The sequence below is a fragment of the Myotis myotis genome, unplaced genomic scaffold (assembly GCF_014108235.1).
Source record: "Myotis myotis isolate mMyoMyo1 unplaced genomic scaffold, mMyoMyo1.p scaffold_m19_p_7, whole genome shotgun sequence".
Lineage (NCBI taxonomy): Eukaryota > Metazoa > Chordata > Mammalia > Chiroptera > Vespertilionidae > Myotis > Myotis myotis.
In genome coordinates this window covers 30,076,283-30,094,278 of record NW_023416379.1, presented here as the reverse complement: position 1 = coordinate 30,094,278, position 17,996 = coordinate 30,076,283, and the positions used below count along the sequence as shown (strand labels likewise).

The 17,996-nt window shown below is 42.3% G+C and overlaps 1 protein-coding gene across 9 annotated transcripts in view; it reads right to left on the bottom strand.

The window, feature by feature from the left end:
- Positions 1-17,996, bottom strand: part of UTRN (utrophin) — a 443,932-nt gene that overhangs the window by 287,735 nt on the left and 138,201 nt on the right. For all 9 annotated transcript variants that reach the window (XM_036316081.1, XM_036316083.1, XM_036316082.1 and 6 more), the window contains 4 exons: positions 15,263-15,492; positions 14,920-15,100; positions 12,869-13,014; positions 11,743-11,955 (listed from right to left, as the gene is read on the bottom strand). In XM_036316081.1, coding sequence (XP_036171974.1) covers positions 11,743-11,955; positions 12,869-13,014; positions 14,920-15,100; positions 15,263-15,492 — 770 coding nt within the window. The remainder of the gene's footprint in view (positions 1-11,742; positions 11,956-12,868; positions 13,015-14,919; positions 15,101-15,262; positions 15,493-17,996) is intronic.

Here is a 17,996-nt window from a genome sequence, read left to right as displayed (position 1 = left end):
CATGATGGCTCTAGGACATGATATCCAAGTATTGCCCTCCCCACTCTGATCAACACGTTCTGGAAACTACATCAACTTTTTAATGTCCTAACAGCGTGTATGCCACACAGAACTGAGTATTCTTATAATGTTGGGTTGAATGACAACAAAGGAAGCTAACTGGTATTTTACCTGCAGATAATTACATTCATGAAATGCCACCTAAAATTCTTTAAGTTTTATTTTTCCTACTGTAGGGTTGTTTTGTTTCTTTTGTCTTTTATTTGATTGTTTATAGATATATTATTCACACAAAAAATGGTTAACTGAAACTCCAAAATTCCCATAACTTCTACAAAATTACATTTTCCCTAACTTGTATGGCTTACAATTAGGAGTTGATGTTTACAAACAAACCTTGCCTTGTTAACTCACAAAATGATTTGAATTTTTAGTCTCCCTACTTTATTTTTTTAAAAAATATTTTTATTGATTTCAGAGAGAAAAGGAGAGGTAGAGAGAGATAGAAACACCAATGATGAGAGAGAATCACTGATTGGCTGCCTCCTGCATGATTCATAGGTTCATAAGTCAAAGCTCAACCACTGAGCCACACCGGCCAGGCTAGCCTCTCTACTTTCATATCAGCTAACCCTCCCAGCTCTCTCTTACTTGCAAATCTGAGAGTGAAGTATTCCTTTTCTGTTGATCTTTTTGGGGGTAGTTGGGTTTTCTCAGGTAAAAAATAAAGATAATGGCAGTGCCTACCTGAGCATTCTCTTGTAAGGACACCATGTCATTCATTATTCAACAAATTTTCAGCTTACTTTTCAAAATATAGGAGTCAACCTAATACTAGCATCCAATTAACTTTCCATCTCCTTCTCATAAGGTTACTATAAGAGATTTTCTCAGATACTTTACTGAAATCTAGGCTTGCCAAAAATGATGGTTTGTAGCATTATTTGAACTAAATGAGCAAACATGAAGTGTGACTCTATGAATCTGTGATTCAAATAATCTAATATCCCTCCTCCAAAAAAAAAAAATAAGTTTAAAATAAAATCAGTCCTTAAAGGAAATGAGTCTATGCAAGGCTTCTGAGTCGTGTCCATGTTGATTCTTGGCAACCACACAGTCTTTGCTAAGCACATATGAGACCTTTGGTTGGTCATTTATCTACAGCCAAGAACCAACATCAATCTTACTTCAGGTCTTTAACTTCTAAAAAATGTTCCCCTTTAATTAGGACTTTCATCCATCTCCATCTTTCTGGTAATTTCTTACAAAATACATGATGTGACCTTGAGATCATGGGTAAAAATCCCAGGTGACTTGGGATGTAGATTTAGGCATCTGAAGGATCTGTGTAGTTTTTCCACCTAACTCAGAATTCAGGCTCTAATGCACTCTCAGTAATGACTATTCCACACTTTCTAGTTTGCAGGGCCATTCTCTGATGAAGATGGAAAGCAACACATGCTAATACACTGAGGCCTTTCTGTCTCTATTAATATTATACCACCCTGCACAACCACCTCCTCCCTTTTCCATACACAGCTGTGAAGGCCCTTTTATCCCACTGCGCACTTTCCACAGCTCCCGTTCCGTCTGTTCTTTCGCCGGCCTGCTCCTGTTCCATAGGCCCGTGCTACTCTTACTCTTTGCTATTGCTTGCTTTGGTGATTTATCTCTTCTTTGTATTGGCTCCAGCATTTGAGGATCTTACCACAGAAGACTGCTTAGGAAGACATGGTCAGGACAAGTGGGGGTGGGGTGTGCAAGGAGACAAAAGTACAAGAGAGAGTCCAGCCAACGTGGCTCAGTGTCAACCTATGAACCAGGAGGTCAGGGTTGGATTCCCGGTCAGGACATGTGCCCGGGGTTGTGGGCTCGATCCCCAGTGTGGGGCGTGCAGGAAGCAGCCGATCAATGATTCTTTCTCATCACTGATGTTTCTATCTCTCTCTCCCTTTCCTTTTCTCTCTGAAATCAATAAAAAAAAAACACCTAAAAAACAAGAAGAGAGAAAAGTATGAAACTCCTATAGAATTCATAAAGAATTCGACCTGCTCATTTAAGTTGTTGCCACTTCTTGCACTGTCAATCTCCATTTCGAACGTTTTAAGATTAGCAAGAGCATTACTGCCATATAACTGACAATTCAATAAATCTAGTTTTGAATAAGGAAACTGACAGTCTCCTGGGCCAAGGCTTTTTGACATTTGCATGGAAGCTTTATGGTGCAAGGAAGTTTTAGTCACAGTCAGCCTTGACTGGAGCAAGTGGCCTGCACGATCCCTATTGCTGGCATGAGGGAAGTTTTATGGCGTCAACCCCCACCTTTCCTCCCTCTCTCTCACACACAGACCATGTGGAGACACCCAATTCACACACGCCCATCCTTGCATACACTTCACTACGAAGAAAAAGAAAGAGGAAAGCAACAGGCATCAGCCATGCAGACCACCTGACCACAGACAGGCATCTGAAAAGCTGTTTTTACAACCAAGAGCCCCACATGGCCCTTGACCATCCTGAGTCCTAGGAGACAGCGTGCACCCAGGAAGAGGAAGACTACGGTCTGAACGCCAAGCTTAGCAACTTTCTAATTTCTCTTCTTTGAGCAGCAGAAGCCTATAGGAAAAATAACAAATACCTTGCCTGAAAAATTCCTAAAAAAAAAGGTAATGTTTGCAAAGGTTCAGAGCCGGGATGCAATAAAAGGTAGCTATATTACTAAGATCTACAAAACTAAGTGCTTTAGGACCAAGATTAGCTCCATAAGAGTTACCACTTCCAAACTCTGGTGTTTATTCCCATTGGAGACTCCACAGAAATAAGCAAGGGTGAGTACATGTTTGCTTAAGGGTGTTTAATGTTTTTTAAATTACTGCCAACAGTAATGCTTGTTCTGTCATATAACTGTTGAAAAGTAACTGTTTAAAAATAACAGTTTGAAGAACTGCTACTTATGATATTTCCTGACTGAATCCAGCTCAGGGAAGGAAGCCAAATAAATGAGGAAAGGCCCGACTTTAAAAATACCTGGAGAGCAGCATCACATAACTGCCCCTGCCAGCCACACCAGGGGAAGGGTCACTAAGACCACTGCTAACACCAGAAAGGGAGCTCTGCTCCGCCCTCCCGCGGCTCCTCTTTCCTTGGAAGAAAAACATTGCCTCACTTCTCTTGTCATAACATTCCCTGTGATTTAAAAAATATCAAGCCCTGGCAGGTTTGGCTCAGGTGGTTGGGCATCATCCTGTTCACCGAAAGGTTGCTAGTTCGGTTCTGGGCCAGGGCACATGGCTGGATTGCAGGCTTCATCCCAGGTGTGATTGAGCAGGAGGCAGCCGATCATAGATGTTCTGCTCTCACATCGATGTTTCTCTTTCTCTCTGCCTCTCCCTCCCTCTCTCTCTAAAAGTCAATAAAAATATTTTTTAAAAATACCAAAAGTCAGCTCATCTTTCATTCAATCATTCAGCAAAGAGGGGACAGAAACAGTGAAAGCGCTCACATGCAGAGTTTCTCTGTCCAGTTAAAAATCACTGCCCTGATGCACTGTGAGCTTCTAATGTACCAGGAGCATTTAATGTTTTCTCCACCTCCATCCACTTGCAGAATACGAACATATTCACTGAATCAATGAATATATGAATATACTGTATATTAGATTAGGCAATTTCTAATGTCCTATCTTCTTTGGGGGACCTCAGTCATTTAAAAACTTAGTATATTTCTTAAATAAATGTCATTATTTCACATGCAAAAAAAACCGTAAACTGCATTATTTACAATAGGCAAGATGAGGAAGCAACCCAAAGCGCCCATCAGTAGATCAGTGGATAAAAAAGTTGTGGTGCATATGCATAATGGAATACTACTCGGTCATAAAAAAAAAATACAATGAAATCTTACCTTTTGTGACAGCATGGGTATTATGCTCTGTGAAATATGTCAGATAGAGAAAGACAAATACCTATAATTTCACTTATATATGGAATCTAAAGAAAAAACATAAAGAAACAAACAAAATAGAACCAGACTCGTGGATACAGATAATAGACTGATGGTTGACGGAGGGGAGGGGGCTGGCAGATGAAAGAGGTGAAGGGATTAAGAAATACAAATTGGTAATCACAGAATAGTCTCAGGGATGCAAATTACAACATAGAGAAGATAGTCAAATAATATTGTAATAACTCTGTATGGTGCCAGGTGGGCACTTGAAAAATCAGGGGGACTACTGTGTAAAGTATATGACTGTCTAACCACTCCGCTGTACAACTGAATCTAATACAGAATATGGAATGTAAACAGTAATTGAAATTTTTTTAAAATTCTATAATAAAACATGTGAACTGTAAGTACCATCTAGAGCAGCCATTTCCCACTCCTATTTATACTCACAAATTCTCAGATATAAAATGATTAATATGGTAGTTTTGAAAAGCAAAGTATCAAATATTCTAGTTAGGAGGGCCAAAATTCTGCATTGACCATTCCTACTCAAAAGCACGTATCTGTAAGCATGTGGATGGGTAACACCTGCTGTAGGTCACGGAAAAGGAATGTAAGGTCACTAAACAATCCCTTTACCCTGTCACAGCCTCTCCCAGCCCAGCCCCTGAGCCAAGGGCGGAGGAACTCTGAAGCTTGGCAACTCTGGATTGAAGAAAGTGAGATTCCAAAGTACACAATCACCTCCCTGAGATTTTGTTTACAGCTAAATTCTTGGCATTTTCTTTTGCTCCTCCCCCATCTTTTATAATTTCCACAGCTTTCAAGCAGTCAATTTCTAAGCCAAGACATAAGAAAAAAAAAATTGTGAAACCAGAATTAAAACAGTAATTTAAGGTAAGAAGGCTTCTATTTTATTTGGTTTTATAATATTCATTAACCTCTACAACACAAGTGTCATGACCTCATTTCGTGGGGAAGACTAGCAATGACATTGCTACATTTCTTATCTGAAACTAACAAAGTTCCTAAATCTGAGGTTTAGAATGCATCAGTAAAATGAAGTAAAATGTATTCAAAATGAGGGGGAAAAACCTTCTGAAATAATTCTTTCAATTATATATTATCTTGAAAGAGTTAAATCAGCCATACTGCACATTACTCTGAGGAAGTAGTTAGCATTGTGTTTTTACGCTAATATGCTTCCCAAAGTAATGTCAGAGCCTGCTTCTGCATGTCTCAGAGCGCCACACGCCCCCTCCACCCTCTGGGTCAGAGCACAGCATGCAGTCTGTTCACTGTGTGCCTGTGACTGTTCCGCCACTGAGGAAATTGTGTGACTGCACAGGTGTCCTGCCATTTAGGTTTTATAGATCCAAACTCACTAGGGAGAAACAATGGCTAAGATGTCTGAATGTGCCTTCAAAGTAGTTACATTCACACCTGCTTCCTTGCTGGAGGCCAGACAAGGTTGATATCTATCCTCAAAAGAGGCATGCCTTGGGGGAGGACAGGCCAGCAGGTCTAGCAGTAATAAAGGCTGCAATAAAGGCTGGCCTGAGATGGTGTAAGGCAGCTGTGGGCAAACTACTGCCCGCAGGCCGGATCCCCGGATCCAGCCAGTTTGAAATGAATAAAACTATTGAAAAAAAAAGACCGTACCCTTTTATGTAATGATGTTTACTTTGAATTTATATTAGTTCACACAAACACTCCATCCATGCTTTTGTTCCGGCCCTCCGGTCCAGTTTAAGAACCCATTGTGGCCCTCAGTCAAAAAGTTTGCCCACCCCTGGTTTAAGGTGTATCTGAAGGTGTAAACAACAGAGAATCATGGAGAAGGGAAGACCGCTGTGGGTGCTGGGGTAAGCAAGATTCAAGATTGCTTGTAGAGGCAGCTTTCTCTTAAAGGATGAGTATGAGCTGAGAAGGATGGAAGTTCCCAGCAAGTGAGGGACATTTCCAGAGAAAGGCAATTGTCCAGGGTGGTCTTTGAAACCACCACATTGTCTCCTGACCCAGCTCAGCTCACAAAGGACAATGCAGGCAGCATTTGAGGGAAAGGAACAGGCAGGCTCGACAAGACATTTGGGAGAACACTTTGGATTACCCTGGAAAGACAACCAGATCCTTCCCAGAAGTGCAGCTCGGGCCCCAGTGGGAACAAGAATTCAAGAGGCAAGAGACTGGAAGCAGCAGTCAGATTTTAAGGGTGATGAGACTGTCAGGGCAGGAGGTGACTTGAGAGTCTGCACACAGCTGGAAGGGGCTGGCGGTGGGGTCCAAAGAGGCAGGAGTGGCGGGGAATTTAAGGCAGAGTTTTGTGTGGGCCTTGAGGATGGTTTCATGGTCCCACAGTTACACCACAAGGCAGGGGATCTTGAAAAGCAGAAAGGAAACAACAAGAAGCACCTTTCAGCCCCTGAATCAAATGTATTATGGCTGGGGATAAGCAGCCTCAGAATTCTATAATATTTCATTGCCATCACTCATAAGGAAATCTTGTCAGTAAAATCGGCAATAACAAATTACCTCTTTTGTGGATTTTTTAAATGTTTTGCTGCCTAGTAGGAGTGGGAGGACTTTCCATGAGGTAATTTTAAATACACCAATTAACATTTTAACTCTTAATTACAGGAATTGAGGTCACTACTTTGGCACAGAATAGATGAAAAAGAAAAATTTAAGCATGTATTTGAGCATAACACTATCCCTTAGAACAGCAATTTTCAACCGGTATGCCACAAGAATGTTTAAAAGGAGCACTACCTGGCTATTAAGTACATGAAACTGACCTCTTTTCCCTTAGATTGTCAAATTAAAAAATGACAACAGCACACACAACAACAGCCATCCAGTGTGAATGAATCAAATTTATACTTTTTTTTTTTTGGTCAGATCGGCCAAAAATAGAATATATTGTTTGGTGTGCCACAGAATTTTAGTTATTAGTCTGCATGCCATGAGATGAAAAAGGTTGAAAATCACTGACTGAGAGTGTGCAGGCCCATTCTCAATCTGTGCAAAAGGAGCCAGCTGTGTAGACAAAGGAAATTCAGGCACATAGGAAAACACTATTTGCCGACAAAAAAACAAACAAACAGAAAACTAGAATTTGCACATAAACAAATAATATGAACTCTTTATGTGTATTGTAGGATGGTAGGAAAAAAGTAAGCAATAGCTATGAATATGCTGTCAACATTTCAACAAAAGGCATTTCAATGAAAGGCATTATTGAGTAACAAAAATTCATACTCGAGGCTCGTGCATTTGAGTACTATCTTTTTCAATGCCCCTCATGAAATTCAATATCAGTTGTTTCAATGAATGTGGAAAAAGAACGATTCGAATTAGTAATATTCATGAACTTTCCTTTTTTACTTTGAATATGTTAACCTCCTTCAAAAATCACTGCTAATGTTAGCTGCCTCCAGGAAAGGAAATGGTATTGGGCCAGAAAGGGAACTCTAAGCGCTAACTCTAAATACTTCTCTGTTATTCAGTTGCTTCAATGAGCGTTATTCATGGATAACTTATTCAACTTAAAATGCATTTTCATAATAAACAAGTCATACACTGCATTCCTAGGAAACCTTATCATAAATTGGAACTGAATAAAAAACTACTGTGCTTCACTGCTTAAAGACAAATAGAACTAAAATATTATAAATCAGGTCATTAAAAAGGGGAAATGAAGGCTAACCTCAAAATGAATATTTATTGTAATTATCTTTGGGGGGGTGGACATTAAAAGTTTCCCTAAGTGAATTCCCTAAGTAGTTAAGTAACAACCAATTCATTCAAAGCAAATAAAGGACTATAAGTGTTCTTTAGAATTTAAAAATGTATATTTCAATAAGAAAGTTGTATAATTAGGTAATACTGACACTCAACAATCTTATAGTTAGGACAAAAAAGTAAGCTAAAAATAACTGGACAATACAAATCTGCTACTGTAAAAATAAAAAAATCTAATTATCAAGAGACATGTGTTTGATGTGGGATATTTTCCATGGAAATAAATTTAGCATGCACTCCAACTGGTCACTTGAAGTGCCTAAATTTGCTACATTAGTAACCACACGCTAAAGCCTAAAGCTGGATTACTCTAACCACAGGACTCTCTTCTGTGTTTTGAAGAACATGTATTATCTTTAAATTTCACATTAAAATGTGGCACACATCTAGCTAACCCTATAATGCAGGGTTGTTGTTTTTTTATTTTATCTTTATCGTTGAATATATTACATACTAGAGGCCCGGTGCACAAAAAATTTGTGCACTGGGGGGTAGGGGGGGCCCCTCAGCCCGGCCTGTGCCCTGTCGAAGTCTGGGACCCCTCGGGGGATGACCACCTGCTGGCTTAGGCCTGCTCCCCAGAGGATTGGGCCTAAGCTGGAAATCAGACATCCCTCTGGCAGCCCAGCAGCCCTCGGGGGATGTCTACTTGCTAGCAGGGAGCAGACCTAAGCTGCAGTCGGACATCCTTAGCGCTGCTGAGGAGGCAGGAGAGGCTTCCACCACCACCGCTGTACTGGCAGCCATCAGCCTGGCTTGTGGCTGAGCAGAGCCTCCCCCATGTGGGAGCTCACTGACCACCAGAAGGCAGCTCCTGCATTGAGCATCTGCCCCCTGGTGGTCAGTGTGTGTCATAGTGACCAGTCATTCCCAGTCCTTCTGCTGTTAGAGTCAGTTTCCATATTACCCGTTTACTATATAGAATAGAGGCCTGGTGCACGGGTGGGGACCGGCTGATTTGCCCTGAAGGGTGTCCCGGATCAGGGTGGGGGGTCCCACTTGGGTGCCTGGCCATCCTGGGTGAGGGGCTGATGGCTGTTTGCAGCTGGTCACATCGCCTTCAGGGTGGGGGTCCCCACTGGGGTGCCTGGCCAGCCTGGATGAGGGGCTGATGGCTGTTCTCAGGCTGCCTGCACCCCCTTTAGGGTGGGGGTCCCCACTAGGGTGCCTGGCCAGCCTGGATGAGGGGCTAAGGGCTGTTTTCAGGCTGGCCAGCGACTGAAGCTCCCAGCCTCTCCTTTTTTACTTTTTTTTCTTTTTTATTCTGAGATTTATTTACCTTCTATAATTGAAACATTGTTGCCATCACTGGCGCTCCCAGCTCTGAGGTTTCAGCCGGCTGAAAGCAGGTATCTGGGGTTTGTTTAGCTTCTATAATTGAAACATTATTGCTTTTGGGCTCAGAGCCGGGCCGCGGCAGGCGGGGAACCTTGGCTTCCTCCATCACTGCAGCAAGCAAGCCTCCTGCTCGCTTCAGCTGCTTGGCTGCCGGCCACCATCTTGGTTGGCAGTTAATTTGCCTATCGCCCTGATTAGCCAATGGGAAGCGTAGTGGAGGTATGGTTAATTACCCTTTTTATCTTTTATTAGATAGATGTCCCCCTTTTTTCCCTTCGACCCTCTCCACCCCACTTTGCCCCCCCCCCAGGCCTTCACCACACTATTGTCTGTGCCCATGGTTTATGAACATATGCATATAAATTCTTTGGTTAATCTCTCACTACTCACACCTCCCCCACCCCAAACTTCCCTCTCCCTATAATACACTTTTAAGAGTCAAAAGGAGATTAACCTTTGGGTTAGTCTTCACCTATGAATTTCCTGAACTACATCTAGGAATAAAATTTGAAGAAAAAAAAAAAAATGATCTTTTGAAAAGATGGGAAAGATTTAATCCAGCATTGCTCAACCTTAGCACTATTGTCCTGTGCACTGTAGGATGTTCACCTGCAGCCCGGGTCCCTACCACTAGAGCTAATAGCACCCTCTCTTCCCCCATGTTGCAGCAAACAAACTGTCTGGAAGCAATAACAAATGTCCTCTAGGGGGCAAAATCACCCCTGGCCTAAGAACCACTGATAATCCAATGCTTGGATACCACCCAAAAATTTTAGAATTGTGAATAAAGGTAATTCTGTTTTTTAAAGCTGGAAAGAATTATAACTGAAGACAGACGAGGGGAAATGGATCCACTCACAATGTTAAGTGAGTCAAAAATACTAAGCTACATATAACATACTCTTCTTCAAAATGAATGATTTAATCCAGCCATTTCAACTTTTTCATCTCATGGAACACATAAATTAATTACTAAACTTTGGTGGAACACCAAAAAATATATTTTTTGCCAACCTGACAAAAAAAAAAATAGGTGTAATTTTGATTTGTTCACACTGGACAGCTATTGCTGTGTTGGCTATTTTTTTTTTTTTTTTTTTTTTTACTTTACAATCTAAGGGAAAAGAGTTCAGTGCCCCTGACTGGTCAGGTACTGCATGTTTTAAGAATTCTTGCAGCACACCAATTGGAAACTACAGGTTTGTTCTAATGATATCTCAGTATAGAACTAAAACTTACACTTAGAGAAAACCACTTCCTTCCTCCACCACCATCACCACACACACACACACACACACACACACACACACACACAAAAAAAAAAAAAAAACCCTTGCCATCTTTACTCTCCTCCTCATCATTCACTGGACCTGTCCATTGGTTCTTGGGCCAAAGAGCTTCCCTCCAAGTTCAATGGTCACCACTGCCATCTCATCATTCTGGATCCTTTCACACTCATCTGTACAGCCTTCCCCACCCTCTTCTACTACATGTCCTCTGATTTTAATTTTTAAACCATCATTCTCAATATGGAGAAAAGATGGTGGCCACAGAGCCAGCTGGAGCAGCGGGAGGCTTGGGTTGCCCCCGGAGATGGAGGAAGCCAAGCTTCCCGCCTGGGTGGGCCACCAAAGGAGGGGCCTGTGGGCGGGCGCCACGGAGCCGGCCTGAGCCAATGCTCAATAAAAATGAATTATTTTCTTCATTTTTAATCTTCTCACTTTTTTAACATTACCTTTAACACAAATTCTCTTGGGATCTAAATCCAAATATATAAATATACATAATCTCTTACATATGTTCTCTTGGGATATATAGTTCCAGAGCTAAGCCCCCTAGTACTGATCTCATTTCAGGCATTGGAAATATTTATGGAGTTCCTTCTCTGAGCCAGGTTCTGTTCTAGAAGTACATTTTGGGATACTTACGTGCAAAAAAACATACACAAAAGACCCAGTAAGGAGGCTCAGGAGGACACAGAGCCTATGGAGGGTGAGTATGATGGGATCACTCTTCATCCAGATATTTCCTATTGCAAAACCAGGCGATTTGGAAACTCTACTTCTCCATCTTCCTCACAGGCAAGTGTTTAATATCCTGACATTGACTTTTACCATTTTCTCCTTGTGTGCTCACATTTATCCTTTCCTCTGGGATTTTATCATTGCTTCTTCCTCTGTAGACATTTTAATACGTAGCAAAGGATCCCATTTCTGAATTTTCGTACACCTCAAATTACCTGCTTTTCCAATCTGACACAGTCTGTTGAGGGCCTAGTTCAGATTTTTCAACTCCAAATATCTAAAACCTTAAAAAAGAAGACCAGCCTCAAAGACTCAGGTATCTGTTGCTACCCGGGCAACTTCGACCACTCTGAGGTACCCCTGCAATCTAGTCACCAGTCTGTATATCATGCGAGCTCCTCATCCCTGAAACTTTATTTTGACCATTTTTAAGTAATTTTCTCTTATCTTTGTGCTCTCCAGCACAGTAAACATACAGCTTTGTTAGGCAAGTTATAAATCCCTACTTAAGTACATAATAAATGTGGCAGTAGAAAAAATGCAAGATATTCAAATAATAGATATTTGAGTCTTACATGATAACTACTCTTTTACCCTGGAATAAACATAAATTCCTAATGGCCTCTAGATTTACCTCAAAAGCTCTCAGTTTGGGGATAATTTCTTCAAGCAAATGCTGATCTTTGGAAACCTTGACCTTCACTTTGTTCCACTTTCCTTGAACATCATTAAATTCTTGATTATACATTTTTCCTACATCTGGAGAAACGTTTTTCTCCAAAGCCTTTGTTTCTTCTGCAAGTTTAAATAACGTAGGTTTTTTATTCTCAAGGATTTCATCAAGAGCCTGGAAGAAAATTTTAAAAGGTTAACAATATGCCCAACAATTGACCTGTACAGATGTAATAATATGAGCTATAAACAGTTAAAAGTCACCTTTTAAAAAGCATTAAATTAAAAACAACAACAACAAAAAAAAAAACTGTGGCCCAGCCAGCGTGGCTCAGTGGTGGAGCACTGACCTATGAACCAGGAGGTCACAGTTTGATTCCCAGTCAGGGCGCATGCCTGGTTACCGGTTCAATCCCCAGTAGGGGGCATGCAGGAGGCAGGTGGTTGATGATTCTCTCTCATCACTGATGTTTCTCTCTCTCTCCCCTTCTCCCTTCCTCTCTAAAATCAATAAAAATATATTTTTCAAAGACTGTGAAAAAATCATCAAAAAAATAAGCACAATCAGAAAAGTTAAAGCTTTCCCTTCATGAGTTGTATGTGGGTGAGTGTACATGTAGTGTAGTGTAGAGCATTCTCTACACTAAACCCCCTGTAATAACACACCCAGTGAGGGCCCGGGTGTGGGGCTCACTCGGTGGCCGGCTTTATCTGATGAAATGGTTCAGAGCCATGTATCCTAAATGATCAGAGAAGCATTTTCCCTCAGCATGGAAAAAGTACAACACGTCAATTTAATTGATATTGTTCGTTTTGTTAAATGTATTTTAGTAGATTATAAATAGGTTGAGAATTTTAAGTTACTTACAATAAAAGAAAAATATGGTTTCATTCTATTAAAATATTTAATATGACTATCTTTTCTTTTAGCTAAGGTGCTACATTATAGTAGCTTCCAATTGTAAGAAATTTTTGGCCAATTATGACCAAAAGTGACTAATGCTTTTTAAATAGTTGAAAAATATATTTCAAAATATGTGACATATTAGAAGTGACTCTAGATTTCTAAGACCTAAAATATATATTACCTTTTTTTCCTGCAGGGCCTTCTCCACCTTTGCAGGTTCATTCAAGACATCCAACGATGTCTGGGCCTTGCTTTCTAAATCATTTAGCATATCTTTCAGAGTTTTCAACGTTTCCAAATACGCATGTCCAGGTTGGCTCTTCATTTCTGTTTATTTAAAAATACTTAGTTTGAGAGAACAATGCTAGAAGCCTAATATTACTGTATATAACATTAATCTTCTGTATATACTAAGGGAATTCTAGTACAAAAGAAAGTTAAACGCTGTAATTAAAATTTAAAAGGGTCTCTGTTAGATACTGAAATCATTCACTGGCATCTCTGAGAGTCAGACAGTGACATCATTCCTATGGATGTTGATGTTTGAAATATTAACTAACCCACTATCATTTTTCTTCATTGTGTCATGATGAAATGTCTCTCTGAAGATGGTACTACAATGCTTCCCTGTCTCATATCATCTCTTTTTCCCCAGTAGCTATGCAAAGAACAAAAGAAAACAAAGATCCCTTCAGCCAGTCTTCCTCCGCAAGTGTGCAGAAGGACTGCCATTGCAGAGTGGTGGACACTATATGGGACACCACACCAGGCTGCTGCAGGCACCCTGAGAAACAATGACTTCAAACGCCAACTGGAATGAAGTCTACTGCACCCGCAAATGTAAAAACCACAGATAAGCAACGCTTGTGTGGAAAGGAGTAAACTTATTTGAAGCACAAAGTGATGAAACCAGCTAGCAGCAAAAGTAAAACTAGCAGCATTACTCAGAACAGTCAAAAGGTGAAAACACCCAGATGCCCATCGACAAATGAATGGCTAAACAAAATGTAGTGCATACACACAATGGAATATTACTCAGCCTTAAAAAGGAAAGGAATTCTGACACATGCTACGGCATAGATGAACTTAGAGAATCTTACACTAAGCAACATAAGCTGGTCACAAGAAAACAAAGACTACTCGATTCCACTTATATGAGGAATCTAGGGTAGTCAAACTCATTGAAACTGAAAGTAGAATGGTGGTTGCCAACTAGAGGGAGGGGGAAATGGAGAACTCTTGTTTAATGGGTATAGTTTCAGTTTTACAAGATGAAATGAGCTCTGGGGATTGGTTGCACAACAATGTGAGTATATTTAACACTACTGAACTCCACTCTTAAAAATGGTTCAAGTGGTCAAATTAATGTTACATGTATTTTCCCACAATGAAAAACCCCCCCAAAAAAAATAAATTGGATTTTTTTAAGTAACTAAACATTTCAATTGCCTATGGATCCTTGTCAAAAAGGAAAGCATGTTTTGTAACAGTAAATTCAAAAAGAGGTCGTAATGTCAAACATTTGACATTCCAGGTTAACTGAATTCTATGAACAAAGAGTATGGTGTCTAAATGCCTTTCCGGAAGGAAGGGCATGTGACACATTTGCTCACCAATACACAATCCACAATTGCTGCAGGTAAGGGTATGGTTAAACGTGCAGCTTTTTAACATGCACTGCCCAGAACATTACCTAATACAACACAATTCCTGGCTTAAACAACAGCTAAGGAGAAAAAAACATTACATGAGGAATACGCTCTCAAAACTTTTAACAGCTCACTTGCCCAAACCAGGTTTATTCTAAAAGTAAAAACTCTCTTAAAATGTTCAGACTTCAAAACAGGAACATGATTTCTTTTAAAAGGGAAAATGGTACTGCTAAAACGTGAACCAGCTTGAGCAAACTGAAGTAAACTCACCATTCTTTTTAGCCCTTAGTAATGATATTGACTGGCCTCCTTAAAGGAAAGGGAGGAACAGCACCCTTTAATAAAAGCCTGATACCCGATTACCACACGGTTTTAGAGCAGGTGAAAGCTGTTTGTATTTTCACAAACAATTGTGAATCCAGGAAATAGTCTGTGCTTTCTGACTTGGAACAGTAGCAGGCACAGAGGAAAACAGAGTGCGTGTCCTACAAAACAAGCCAACATGCTAACGGTCCAAATATTGGGAGGAATTCTTCAATTAGAGCGAACAGGGAGGTGATGCAGGAGACAGCACGTTTACCGTTCTCTAGCTGTTGCTGACGATCCTCTAAATCCTGCTGCACAGATCGGTAGCGGCCCAGGAGGCGTTCAAAGCTCTGCTGGACAAAATCGGGGGCAGAAGGCCTAGACTTGAGGGCTGCGCAGCTGGCACGCACCGTTTCAATTCTGGGGTGGAGGCCAAGGAGACTCGTCAGTTCCCGCTGTGGACGAGAAAATCGGGTCACAAAACTCACCAGAGGATGGACGTCCTCACAGAAAGCTGATCAGAGCAGAATTAACCTAATGGTCATGATACAAGGAGCATTCCCTTCAATACAGGACAGGACACAGAATTCTTTCACATCCGCATGGTGTCTCTCTACCTTCACACTCCGCAAGGCCTGCTGGGGGGATTCCGAAGAGGGGGCTTGTTCTAGCCACTCCTCCTTTGTCTTTATGGTCTTGTCAAGCTCGTCGAGTTGCTTAAAGTAAGTGTTTGTATCTTCCTGAAGCTGAATCTTTCTTGCCAGATCTTCCAAATGCTGAGATACAGTCTTCCATTCTGATAATACCTTCTCCAGGATATGCTTTATATCTTCAGTCGGAAGACCTTCTACACAGACATGAAAAATAAGCAAACACTTCATATATCCTAAAGTTCAGAATTTGTTATAAAGATTCTAACATACTCAAAATAATGAGGTAATCTCACATATAATGATCATTCCGTAAGTCCCTTTTAACAAAACAAAAAATATATATATAGTCATGAAATAAAATAAAATAAATAAATATAAAATCTAAATTATAATGATGCAATAATATGCTGCTGCTGCCGCTGCTAAAAATAACTGCTCAATTCCTTGACCAAAGTGAGAGAGGGGGAGCTTGAAATGGTGTTTCAGGAGTGCTGTCACTATCACAAAAAGGACCATCAGTAGAGCTCAGAACTTCAGCCACTGCCTTTCCTATACAAGGTGTGTTTGCATCCTTGGCATCCTGGCACTCTGCTAGCTTCTAGCCTAAGCCAGGGAAATAAAACGGACTGTCTGGAGGTGTCTGGGGCTCTGACATCAGAAGGTAGACGCTCTGTTATCAGAAAAAGGGCAGCTGGCTACAAAAACCAGAAAGCAGCTTAAGTCTTTGGTGACCAAACCACAGTGTCATAGGAATTGCAAAATGAATAGCAAGAATTCCCAGTGCTGGGAGCAGCCTGGGGAGTGTAGGGACAGTCAGCCACCAGCCAGACCCACAAGCATCAGCAAGCCTAGCCGGCACTCCACACACAGACCAGCAAATACCAGAACATCAATGCAGCAGTAATATTACCTACTTCAGAAATACATCAGAAAAAATGCCATTATGTTTATTACTGGCATCTTATACTTACTTTTAAGCAGGAATATCCCAACAGTTTTACTTATTTATTTTGATACATTATATCCCCAGGACTTGTTTATCTTATATATAATTTTGCTTGTCTCACTTTTTTTTTTTTTTTTTTTTTTGATTTCAGGAAGGAAGAGGGAGAGAGAGATAGAAACATCAATGATGAGAGAGAACCATTGATCACCTGCCTCTTGCATGACCCCCACTGGGGATCGAGCCTGCAACCTGGCATGTGACTTTGACCAGAATTGAACCCGAGACCCTTCAGTTCACAGGCCGAAGCTCAATCCACTTAGCCAAACCTGCTAGGGCTTATCTCACATTTTTGAGAGTTAGGATGTTCATAGAAATAATCAAGTTATCTACTCTAATAATAGACAAAATATATAAATTGACCTACCTCCACACGACCCACAGCCAATCAGGAGGGAATATGCAAATTAGTGGAACAAAGATGGCAGCCACAGAGCCAGCTGGAGCAGCGAGAGGCTTGGGTTGCCCCGGAGATGGAGGAAGCCAAGCTTCCCGCCTGGGCCAGCCACCAAAGGAGGGGCCTGTGGGCAGGAGCCACGGAGCTGGCCCGAGCCGAGGGAGGCCTGGGTCACTTGGCCAGCCAGAGGGGCCTGCAAACAGCCCTCAGCCCCTCACCCAGGCTGGCCACACCGTCATGGGGTGAGGGTTCCCACTGGGGGGCATGGTCCGCCTGAAAATGGCCCTCAGCCCCTTACCCAGGCTAGCCATGCCCTCCCAGCGGGGACCCTCACTCCATGGGGGCATGGCTGGCCTGCAAACTGCCCCAGCCCCTCACCCAGACTGGCAACATCCCCAGTGGGGACTCCCACCCCAATGGGGGCGTGGTCAGCCTACAAACCACCACAGGCCCCTTGCCCAGGCTGCCCCGCCCCCCAAGGGAACCACTACCCTGAACCAGGACACCCTTCAGGGCAAGCCAGCCAGCTCCCACCCATGTACCAGGCCTCTATCTATACTAATAAAAAGAAATATGCTAATTAGACTGGGAGACCTTCCAGACGTTCTTCTGGACAAAGCCGTGGTGGCAGGGCCAAGGTAGAGGTGGTTAGGGCCAAGAGGGGATGGCAGTTGTGGGTGATCAGGCCAGTGTGGGGGACCGTCAGGGGTGAGCAGGCCAGCAGGGGGGGCCAGTTGGGGGTGAGCAGGCCATTGGTGGGGGTCAGTTGGGGGCAATCAGGCCGGCAGGGGGGGGCAGTTAGGGGTCAGCAGGCCAACAGGGGGGCAGTTGGGGGCAAGCAGACCAGCGGGGAGTGCAGGTGGGGGCAAGCAGGCCAGTAGTGGGGGCAGTTGGGGGCAAGCAGGCTGGCAGGGGGGGGGCAGTTGGGAGTGATCAGGCTGGCAGGGGGGTAACTTTGGGGCGAGCAGGCCGACAGGCAGAGTGGTTAGGGGCAATTAGGCAGGCAGGCAGGTGAGCGATTAGGAGCCAGCAGTCCCGGATTGCAAGAGGGATGTCCAACTGCCGGTTTAGGCCCGATCCCACCTAAATCGACAGTCAGACATCCCCCGAGGAGTCCCAGATTGGAGAAGGTGCAGGCCGGGCTGAAGGACACCCCTCCCACCCCCTGTGCACGAATTTCGTACACCAGGCCACTAGTATATAATAATAGCTTTTGTCATATAAAATCTGTAAAAGAACTATGAAAAAGTATGAGAAATCTGCACAGGAGAGCATGTATGTTGGGAAGATAGGAGGCC